The sequence below is a fragment of the Manis javanica genome, chromosome 2 (genome assembly GCF_040802235.1).
Source record: "Manis javanica isolate MJ-LG chromosome 2, MJ_LKY, whole genome shotgun sequence".
Taxonomy (NCBI): domain Eukaryota; kingdom Metazoa; phylum Chordata; class Mammalia; order Pholidota; family Manidae; genus Manis; species Manis javanica.
Window position 1 is genome coordinate 112,666,843 of NC_133157.1, and position 11,655 is coordinate 112,678,497.

Consider the following 11,655-nt stretch of genomic DNA (forward strand, 5'->3'; position numbering starts at 1 on the left):
TTAATCTCATCACTCCCGTGGCGCCACTTGTCATATCTCTGGATTGTGCCCAGATACCTACCTCTAATGCTGACTTGCTGACTTCCTCCAGGCAGCAGTGTTCTGGGCACTGGGATGCTGAACGTCGGGACTACACTGGTTGTGTCTAGCTTGCACCTCTCACAATTTCACCATCTTTGTAGTGACACAGTCATTGTCCCTTCATTTGAGCATTTAAGTCACGTCAGTTACAGCTCTGCAGTGTCTGTCCTCACTGTGTTACCTCTGCCACATGCTCCATAGGAACCTCACCTCTCCTTTTCATTAATTTAACAGCTTGCTTTCTGGCCCCTCAATGTCATTTTACTGTCTGTAAGCACTGCCACCAATTTGTCCTCTTAATATGTAACATGGTTCATGCTGCTTCCCTCCTTGAAACACCACGGAGGCTCCTTCCTACCTGCGAAATGAAGTCCAGATTACTGGCCTTGGCATCTGCGGCTTAGCTCTTACACCATCCTCGTCTCTCAAAGAAGCTCTTTACAGGCTTCCCATTCCACTTTGTAGACACATCTAGTTACAGATTTTCCTTACTGTGCACACATGTACTTTGTTTAGAAAAGCCAGTCCCCAGTCGTCTTCCTGTCAGATTTCTCCTCATCTCCTCATCAGTTCAAATGCCACCTGTTCCATAAAGCATGCCTTAATCAATTATGGAGAATTATTCACTCCATACTTTATTAAAACTCAAGAAATTTACATTTTTCTACCTATAATTAGTTGTTATATTTGTTCCCTCTACAAAAGCTTAAGAAAATTTCTTAAGACTATAGTGAGTTTTCCTTCTGCTTAGCACGCAGGAGAACTCCTTGGCAGCACTCACTAAGCCTTGTGAATAATCTGCACAGTGTTGAAAGTTGACACCTTTAATACTCACCTTTCTGTATTAGCCAAAACAAGTAGGGTCCTCTGGGCACGTAACTGGTTTTTGTGCAGTGTCCCTTTTGCCAAGTCCCAGATTTGCCAACTCATTTCCTTTGTGTTATAATTTCCATTTCTCTAACATAGATACAGTGTGAAAGTAAGATTCATATTTAAAGATTTACTTTACAGCAACTTGTTACTGTTCTAGGGGGACATCTAGTTACCTCAGCTATCCAGTGGTGTATTTTTTAATTTTTATTTTCTATAAAAGTAATTTGATATATACCTTCTGAAACAAAAAGAATGCAAAGAAACTTAGAATAACAATTTAGAAAACAAAAACAAAAATAGTTCCCTCCTTGCTACGTCTTACCCCAAACTCCAGGCCCCAGGGACAGTCTCTTCAGCTCTTCTCTTTCTTCGGTTGACCTACTTGTAAAGATCGTGCGGAGACTTCTGACGCCTTTGCTGGTGCTCTGCCTCAGCCAAGCCGACTGAGGAACTCTGGCCTGAGTTTCCCATAGCTTCTTGTGTATGTACATGTCTGTCTCGTCTCTCTTAACACTGTATTGAAGTTATCTGTATTGTCTCAGAGTAGGCCGTTTGCTCCTTGGGGAAAGCTCTTTGTGTCCTCATCTTTGTAATCCCTTACATCTGTCATAACACCTAGTGTCCAGTACAATGGGTGGTGTGACAATGAACTCATCATGTTAGTGCAGTGTACCTAACTGCTGTCAATGCAGGATTTCTGGCTTCCGGTGAGTGAGCATCTCCCTAAAATAATACTACAAAGCATATTAAACTGAACAAAGTATAACCAGATCACATTGCATAAAAAGCTTTTTCCCTTTCAACTCACTCATGAAATACAAAAATGAGTATCTTATGTCTTCTGAGCAGAAAGACATCCAGAGAAGTTGTTGTTCTCTGTGAAAACAAATACAGGCAATGTAACAATTCTTTATAGCATATATAGGTATATGCTATAAAGGTAGCAGAGAATGAAGATATGGCATTTTTTATTGCAGCCTAAGAAATAGGCTTGATAAAAATGTTAAAATTAGCAGCTACAAAAGGGCTTGATTTTTCCGGACCATTTTGTTCCATTATTATTAGAAAATAGCAGGTAAAACAGTATTAATGTACAAATTACAGAAGTGGTTTTTGAACTAGAAAACCAATAGTATAAGACAAGTTTGTTCTGTTTCTCTGGCTAATGATATTTATTTGTTACAATTTACCACAATATGTGATCTTATAAGACTTTGACTCAAGTGTATGAGTGTGTGTGACAGATGCTTGGAGAAATCATGTATGTTATTGACATACATACACTTTGGCTGAGCTTGGAAAAGGGTCCTAATTTCTAACATAAGCAAAATAAATAAAAATATATTTTTGTCCTGATTTCTTCCTACTTTTTTGTTATGCAGTTATATTATGTAATCCAGTGGGATAACTCTTTCTCAGTGCTGCTTTAAAGGTCTACTAACTGAAGTGGTTCATATGTTCTTATACTGATTACTCTAGTAATAGAAGCCTATAGACTCTTGCATCTTGTGTTTCTTAGGGAGGATGGGAAAAGGCACTCTAAATGCATGCAATTCTTTTTCCTAATGGCAGATTTCACAATGCAGATTCCAAACTTTAAAACTACCTATTTTAAAAATGGAATGGTGGCAGCTGGTTAACCACAGTCATGAATTTTGTGAAATTGATTTTAAAGACTAATTTTCAGGAAATTATAATACTAGACTGGAATTCCTATTCTAATTTATATTGAAGCTAATCATTTTTAGACTGAAATTAACCTTTGCTTAGGAAACGCTTCACTCATAGAACTAAACGAAAGCATAAACCAGATTATACGGTCATATTTAGAGTAATTGTTTAAACATCTTTGTATATGAAGGGTACTTCCGATAAAGATTTTATTTAGAAATCAGTTTTACTATTAAGACCTATCTCCTAGTTACCTCCTCAAACCATAGTTTAAGTGAATATTTTTTGTTAAATGAAGTTGTCCATATTCCTAAAAGGAGCAAAACTACACTAAAACAGTGTAAGGCTTTCCCTAAGTTACCACGTATCCTCCAATTAGGATAGATGTTCCTACCTTATCTCATACCTTTGTGAACAAGCAGTGTACAGAATCATCTAAACGTTACTGTTTCCTGACTTGAAATTGAGAAGTACTGTATTTTAGAGAAGAGTCTGTAGATTAAGTACATTTCCTGCTTATGTTTTAGGATTTAGAATAAGTAAGCATAACATCAGAGGTTATCAATAAGTGAAAAAAGATAGCTTTAATTTTTCTTTAACCAGCTGTGTAAATGCTAACGTCTTGGAAAACAGAAGGAAAGTAATTGCCACATTACTTAAAGGAAGGTAATTTGGCTTTTTGAATGTTATGAAGCTAAAAGAAAGTCTGAGGAAATGAATGCCTTGATCAAACGTTTGTAAATTATGCTTGCAAGCTCAGCTACTTCTTCCTCTTAAATTCCAGGTCCTGCAGTGGACTGGTGGGCACTTGGAGTTTGCTTGTTTGAGTTTCTAACAGGAATTCCCCCTTTCAATGATGAAACGCCACAACAAGTGTTCCAGAATATTCTGAAAAGAGGTGATTCCTTTTCTATTAAGATAGGTTCTTTTACCTCTGTGTATTATTGTCCTGAACACTGGTTAACAAGCTTATTTGTATTTGTAGATATCCCTTGGCCTGCAGGTGAAGAAAAGTTATCTGAAAATGCTCAGAGTGCAGTAGAAATACTTTTAACCATTGATGATACAATGAGAGCTGGAATGAAAGGTAATTTTTTGTTTTGAAATGAACTCTTTATTTACCCTTAATTTGTTTCAAGGGGTGAATATTAATAATGGTATCACATACTAGTACAGTACTACAGATGGCTGACTGCAAAATTGGCTAAAAAATTTTTTAGTTTATTTTTGCCCTCTAGGTATACACTGATATATTTGCCCTTATTCTGCATTAAGATGGGATTTACTGCGTTCAGGTTGTGATATATTCGCTCATTGAATTTTACTGATCTCAAGCAGGGACCTGAAACAATCTTATCTTGTCAATGTCATAGGTTTTTCAAAGCCAGATAAAATTAACCATTGACAAATACAGCAAATGTTTTTATCAAAACTCTTTTCTCTTATTTCTTACTGCTTCATTTCTGATGCCATTATTGGTTGACACATATATCAAGTGCCAGGTTGCCTCAAATAAGACAAATTTGGTACATTGTGACCCATTCAATGATTTTTTCCAAAGCAGGGGGTACATAAAACTCCAGTTTTGAAACGAGTGAATTTCATTAGCAGCTGCCTTAAAATCCTTTTTTCTAACAAGGCATATATAGAGAGAGACAAATAAGCATTATGTCCTAAATATATTCCACATGAAGTAGAAATGATTTTGTACATACAGAAAAATGAGCTTTCACTATGTGTCACTTGGATCAGCTTCAAGGTGTTCCCTCTAGTAAGATCCACAGTTTAGTGATTTACTTAACAGATCCCACAGAATGACTGCTAGGTTTCAGGCAGTGTTGCTGCGGGTGTATCCTAGAGATAGCCGACTCAAATCCCTGTGCTCCTAGAACTGTCTTTCCAGTAGGAAGACTTTAGTAAACAAATACTACCGTGACCTACTGCCATCTAGTGGTGAGTACTATGAAAAAAGAAACCAGGTCAGAGGATGTGAAGCGGTGGCAGGAGAGTTTTGACAGGGAATGGCCAGGAAGACCTCTGGGCAGAGTAGGATTTGAGGAAAAAAGCCTGTGTAAAGTCAGAGTGCAGACATTTGAAAACTCGGCTCTAAAAATTAATTTAGAAGAGTGGTCCTCAAGTGGCGTGGTTTTGCTCCCCAAAGGACAGTTGGCATTGTCTACAGACATTTTTGGTTGTCACAGCTGTTGATGGCGCCTAGTAGGTAGCAGTAAGGGATTCTGCTCAGCATTCTGCTATGCACAGGACGGGCCCAAAGCAAACGGTCGTCCAGGCCCAAATGTCCATTGTGCCCACGCTGAGAACCTGTTGCTTACAGAATGGCTCTAATGTACTATCGTTTGCTCAAAGTAAGTAGAGACAGAAGAAATGCATTCTTACCAATGACCTCAGATTTGTTTGTTTAATGAACAGTTTACAGAGTGAACCAGATGCTAGGGGTATTCTTCAGTTAAACAGTTGCTCCAGCAACTATTTAGTTCATCTTAAACTAGAATTAAAATTCCTTTGAGTTCAGTTTAAATAAACGGTTATGATGAGGGTCATAGAACATCACATCACATCGAGATATCACAGTTTAAGAGTTACTGGTCACTGGTATGAGTAACTCTAAAGTAATCCATGCTCAGTTACTTATTTTGAACAATTAGGAGACAGATTCTCTGGATGTAAATTATTTTTGCTATTTGATCATTTATCACAACCAGTCTTTTAGTTGAAGGAAGAACCAAGTTGTGAACATTGGTTGCCAACCTGTCGCCCCCAGTACATAATTCTTCCCTGCCTGTGTAGTCTTCTCTCAATATGATCAGTAAATTTGGTTGTGTTTTTTATGAGGTTTTTTTTTCGAACTAATTAATGCTTTAATTGTCACTTAATATGTGGCCAATATCTTTATCATTGTCTTGTGAAGTGAAGGGTTGAGGAGAGACGAGCTTATGTCTAGCAACTAAATATCACATATGACCAAAAGAGTGTATTTTCATTTAGCAGGTGGAAGGAAATAGGAAAGACGCCAGGTACTGAACATGTAGTTAAACAGGTGAGCAGAGGTGAGGTCTTTTAAGTGAAGCAGTCCTGTGTAGCCAGACTGCTGAATAGTCAGTGTGTCATAGAACCGCAAGTGCATGAAGCCACAGAAGCCAGAGACCCACGAAGAGTCTGTGTCAGAGGAGTCCTCAGTGTGCATGCTGGGCTCACCGTGAAGAAGGATGGAGCCAAGGGAAGGCGGCGGGGTAGGGGACGAATTTCCTACTAACGTTCTCTAGGGCAATAGATAGTGCTAAGGATTGCAGAGATGCAAAGGTGTGTCAAGGCCTTGGAATAAGAAATGGGACATTTATCCTGGAAGATCAGTGGTGTGGAGGCTCTATGGGGGAGCAGGAAGTGAGCCAAGCTCTCTTCTACCTCAAGTCAGGGACTGTGTGAGAAAATGGAGGCATTGAGAAAGCTACACTTCTCTTAAGGCAGATCATTCACTCGTTTGACAAATACAGACCAGGCACCTGTCATGTGCAAAGTGATACACAGAATGACTGACAAGTGTGTGTGCTGTTGTGAAATATGTGGTTGAATACAGAGACAATAAATAAATGTCTGTGATGCTGTTATATTAATAAAGTAGGGCGAGATACGTGAGATACTCTCTTCCTAATTCCTGTAGAACATTAATTACTTCAGTGATATTGTCGTAATGTGGTTTTGTTTTGTATTTTTCCAAAGAGCTAAAACATCATCCTCTCTTCAGTGACGTAGACTGGGAAAATCTGCAGCATCAAACTATGCCTTTCGTACCTCAGCCAGATGATGAAACAGATACATCCTATTTCGAAGCCAGGAATAATGCTCAGCACCTGACCGTATCTGGATTCAGTCTATAACACATACATTTTTCCCTTTAATCTAACCTATCTTATTGAATAAGCTATCAAGTTTACATACTCCTTAATACTAGATTGATCTAAGAGAAGAAGATCGTTAATTTACCTGGATCAGTGAAATTTTAATGTAACTTCTTCCACAGAGTTAAAAGGCTATCAAGAATATAACCAGTATGTTATCTTGTTCTCAGAGCTGTATATAGGCTTCCAAAGCTATTTTCATCTTATTTTGTTACAGCACTTTATGGAAATTAATGTATCAATCAAAGTAAAATGACACCATCTGTTAGAGAAAGCGTGAACTTGAGCTTGATTTTCTTTCACTTCTGTTGATTTCAGTCAACCCTTCAGTTTAGTGTTAAAAGAACAAAATCATATGGTTTTATTTTAATACAATGTGTACGGTAGCCATGAGGGCAGTCATTGAAGGCTGCAATTGTGATTTCCAGCTCAGAATTGTGACTGGAAAATGCCATCACTCAGAAGTATAACTCTTTTGGGGAATGAGCAATAAACAGAGGACTAAGGTTTAGGTTCCTTTACTACAAATATAGTTTTGTGGCCTTGACTGCTCTGGTGCTTTCTCTGCAATACCTGTTTGTTTAACATAGTACAGGGAAGCTTCTGTATGATGCGCTGTAGCAATTTTAACAGCTTGTTCAATTTTAATGAAAAACATAATGGCTTACATCTTTAAAATAATTCGTCTAGAACATGCAGCATTACTAGAGACAGCCTGATCTTAGCAAAAAAAATAATCTGCTTAAATGAGTAAGTTGTAACATGTGTCAAGTATATGACCTGTCAACATCATTCTTTTATATATACACTGTCAGATTCGGCTCCATGGCTCCCATCTGGAATTCACTGAGGCTTTCAGCATTTTTACCCTCCAAAGGAACAACGTTCAAATGTAAATTTCCTGCAAATCTATTAAATACTATTCTCCCTTTCGCAGATTCCTTAATGGGACTGTCCAGGACACCAACCTTATCAGGGACTTGTAACATTACTAAATAATTGGGTGAAATGGACAGTGAGCGAGCCTATTCCCAGTACAAGAACCTTAAGTGGAAAAATGAAAAAGTTTGCAGTTAAACAGACCTAGGTCTGCCTCAGTAGTCACCTGGAATGCTGCGTGCTGTAAGGATGTTTACAGGGAGCAAGTGACTTATTAACTAAACTTAAACCCTAATACACCAGCCAAGCTGTGGGTTCAGACACTTGCTAAGGAAAACCTGCGACAGAATAATAACAGCAGAAAATGGGACTGATCCTGAGAGCTGTGTCTGCGTGTGGATAAACATAAGCCTTTAAAGAGCACTCACTGCTTCTGCCAGCAGGAATCTGTGCATCTGTTGTGTTACACAATTTTTATTAACAGAAAATGATTTTCTCCCACCTCCACTAAATGTTAACTGCAGAAAATATGTTTGAAAAGGCAGCTATTCACACTGGCGACCTCTGTCAGAATTAAACAGGATGAAGTACATACCTCACTTAAAAGGGGTTTCATAAGTGATCATTATTTGAACCCTAAGTACTCTGCTACTTCTAAGCATATTTATCTTAATTTGGGATTTGGGAAATGGGTCACTACATAAAACCTTGCCATTATTCTTCAAAAGCATCCTGAAGGACATTCTGGTCTGGTCACTCAGTTTGCCAGAAAGACCTGATTGTTAGCCAATTACAAACATGCTGAGTCCAAAAGGTTGTGCAAACATGTGCTGTCTCCACCAGGTCTCCTTTCAATTCATACCAAACCAGCCATGTATGGGTCATTCTTGTAACTGTGTGGAAAATGTACTGGTCAGGGCAGTATTTGAAAGAGGGAAACTGTAGAAAGCTATTGAACCAGCCCACCTGGATTCTCGATATATTTTAGGGGTAGAATCAATGGTACTTCCTGATGGATGGTAGGAGGAGGATGACAGGACTGGAGGAACCAAGTCTGACACCTAGTTTCTGACTTGAGCAACTGGGTCAATAGTGGTGCTATACCCTGAAAATGAGGGGCAGGATTGGTGGGCACATTAAGTTTAATATGTCTGTAAGACATCCAAATAAAGAATTCAAGAACCCAGTTAGACTTCTAGATAGCGATGGTGAATTTGAATACATACAGCTTTCTTTAGACTAAGAAACCCCTCTAAAAAGGGTGGCATTTTTTAAGACAAACCAACATGGTAGCTTTACAGTGTGTCTGCAAATTTTGTGGCATTATTTCCACAACAAGTGGAATCTAATTCCCATTCTCTTGCATGTGGACCAGCCTTACTGACTTGCTTCTAATGGAGAAAATGGTAGAAGTGACTGCACAGGTTAGAAAGGGGAACACAGCTTCTGCCTGGCTCTCTCCTGGGACGTCCACCTCGGGAGCCTGAGCTGACATGTCAGAAGCCCTGCTAGTCTGAAGCCACCATACTGGAAAGACTACGGAGAAGACACATACACAGAGATGCCCTTGGAACCCCAGCTATGTCAGCCTCCAGTTGGCCTCCACGAAGATACTGCCGGGCATGAGTTGGGCGTGCATTCAGATGGCTCCAGACCCCATCCTGCATCGACACATACCGTGGAGCCCTGCTGTGCCCTGTCCAAACTCTGGACCCGCACAATCCATGAGCACAATAAATGGCTAGTTCATGCCACCAAGTTTTGGGGTAACTTGTTATCCAGCCAGAGTAACTGGAACAATCCACACACAGTGAGAATGAAGAGGACACACAGCAGAGCTGTGGGAGGTGGTGAATGATGGGGGAGTAGTGAAAAACCTAGGAAAGGAAATCATGAGTGAGTCTTGGAGAGTGCCAAGTCGATCCAATTCCCAGTGAACAGCGTCCCAAAGGCACAGTCTCAGGCGTGGATGCCAGAACATCTCAGAGAGTGAAAGGGACTAAAATACTTGAATTCCAGTCACAAAGCAGATTCCCAGGTCCCTCCCCAGCTGCACACACCCTCTGACTGCCCCTCCCCGACTCATGCCAAATACTGGACTATTTTTTCTCTGTATAGGGTAGGCAGAAGGGATTCCAGCCACAGGTGAAGGCAGGGTGCTGTGCTGTGGACCTTCGATTTGCCCCTCCAGAGCCTGCACTCAGTCCCGAGAATCAAGAGCTCTCTATACAAGTCAGGACTCTGGCTGCAAGTGTCAGAAACCTAACTTACACTACCTTAACAAAGAAGGGAAATTTGTTAACCCATGTAAACAAACTGTATAAAGAGATGGGTAGGGTTTTCAGAGTTAACTGGATTAAGGGACCTGAACCCAGTGTTCCTGACTCTTGGCTAAATTCCTAGGTCTAGATGTGGTCCTTATTATCTAAGATTCCTCCAAGTGGCAGGATGTGTGGCCCCAGAATCTCTAACGTAGTAACCTTACAGGCTATAATTCAGAGAGGAAGAAAATGCAACAATAATGAGATACCGCTGCATACCCATCCACATGGCTGAACTCCAAAATACTGACAAACCAAATACTGACAAGACTGGACAAGAACTCTCATTACTGGTGTTAATGCAGAGCAACACAGCCACTCTGGAAGACCTTGGCAAGTTGCTCATAAAAAAGAAACACATTCCAGCAATTACGCTCTTTGGTGTTTACCCAAATGAGTTTGAAAACTTGATCACACAAAAACCTGCACCCAAGTGTTTATAGCAGCTAAACTGCTACAATTTGGAAGCAGCCAAGATATCCTTCAATAGATAAATGGATAAACTGGTACATCCATGCAGTAAAATATTATCCAGTGCTAAAAAGAGATAAGCCTAAACCAGGAGTCAGCAAACTATAGCCCTTGGGCCAAATCTGGCTCCCTACTTATTTTTTAAGTGGTATTTTTTGAAACGCAGCCATAAAAAAGTGAACTTCAAAACTGAAGGAACAAAACAGCAACAGACTCACAGACTCCAAGAAGGGACTAGCGGTTACCAAAGGGGAGGGGAGGGGAGGGAGAAGGGGACTGAGGGGTTTATGATTAGTACACATGGTGTGTGATCATGGAGAAAACGGTAGCAGAGAGAAGGCAAATAGTGACTCCATGATATCTTACTACACTGATGGGTGGTTACTGCAATGGGATATGGGGGGAACATAGTATGGGTGAATGTAATAACCACATTTTTTCATGTGAAACCTTCATAAGTGTGTATCAATAATACCTTAATAAAAAAAAGAAGTGAGCTTCATAGCTTTCATTTCCATGAAATTACATGGAGAACCTCAGTTGCTTGTCAAGTGAAAGAAGCCGATCTTCAAGCGCTACTTCCTGTGGGATCCTAAATATGTAACATTCTGGAAAAACAAAATGCTCTTTCTCCTAGCTTCACAAAATAAACCCAGAAGATAACTATGACTGCCTCGCTTAGGGTCCTACGCCTATCCCTGGAACTGGCACATGCCCGCTACCATGGCAGGAACGGGCATAGCTCAGCTTCCTTTGGTGGCATGACTGGACTCCCCTGATTAGTGGAGGAAGGTGAGCCCTCCAAAGGGGGCGTTGGTGGGGACAGAAGGGAGGGTGGTGGTATCTGGAGGAAAGGATGCTAGGCAGAATAAGACAATAGCAGTGGCTACATCCTCATCTGCATTATGTATGTATTTAAAAGTTGTTTCTAAAAAGGAAAAGGACATTTGTCACTTTCCAGTTTATAAAATGGGTTATCTTTGGGAAGAAGGATTCATGAAGAGCCACAAAGTCAGTAGGAAAACAAGGGTTGAGAAACAAAAGAAAAGCAAACCAAGAAAGAACTTATGAAGGGGGCATTAATGGCCGAAAGATATGGCCTTCCCTACCATGCATAGGCAACATTAAATTTATACAATGTTATCTATGTAAGCTGGATAACTTTATTCTCTAATATGTTTATACACAAAGCCATAACTATGAGACCCAGCTCTAAGATGGGAGGGAGTGTCCTGTGTGCACTCCAAGAAAGGTACTGCTGTCTGATCAGATAAGGTTCTCGGCCTGCCTGGGGTGTAGACACCAGACCTAGATGTACACCAGCCATCTGGCATGCACGAAAACAAACCCACACACTGAAGATCGTAGGACAGAAGGAAGGTTCCTCTATGTAGTTTCTTGGGTTTGTAGCTCATTTTATGTTTTTGTGACTGTGTCCCTAA

At 40.1% G+C, this 11,655-nt stretch overlaps 1 protein-coding gene across 6 annotated transcripts in view; it reads left to right on the plus strand.

The window, feature by feature from the left end:
• Window positions 1–10,462, plus strand: part of LOC108387295 (serine/threonine-protein kinase greatwall) — an 84,609-nt gene extending 74,147 nt beyond the window's left edge. For 5 of the 6 annotated variants that reach the window (XM_073229129.1, XM_037006017.2, XM_037006016.2 and 2 more), the window contains 3 exons: window positions 3,410–3,523; window positions 3,611–3,712; window positions 6,364–10,462. In XM_073229129.1, coding sequence (XP_073085230.1) covers window positions 3,410–3,523; window positions 3,611–3,712; window positions 6,364–6,521 — 374 coding nt within the window. In that variant the 3' untranslated portion in view covers window positions 6,522–10,462. The remainder of the gene's footprint in view (window positions 1–3,409; window positions 3,524–3,610; window positions 3,713–6,363) is intronic. The other variant, XR_012127987.1, reaches the window with a different exon arrangement.
• Window positions 10,463–11,655: the final 1,193 nt, after the last annotated feature.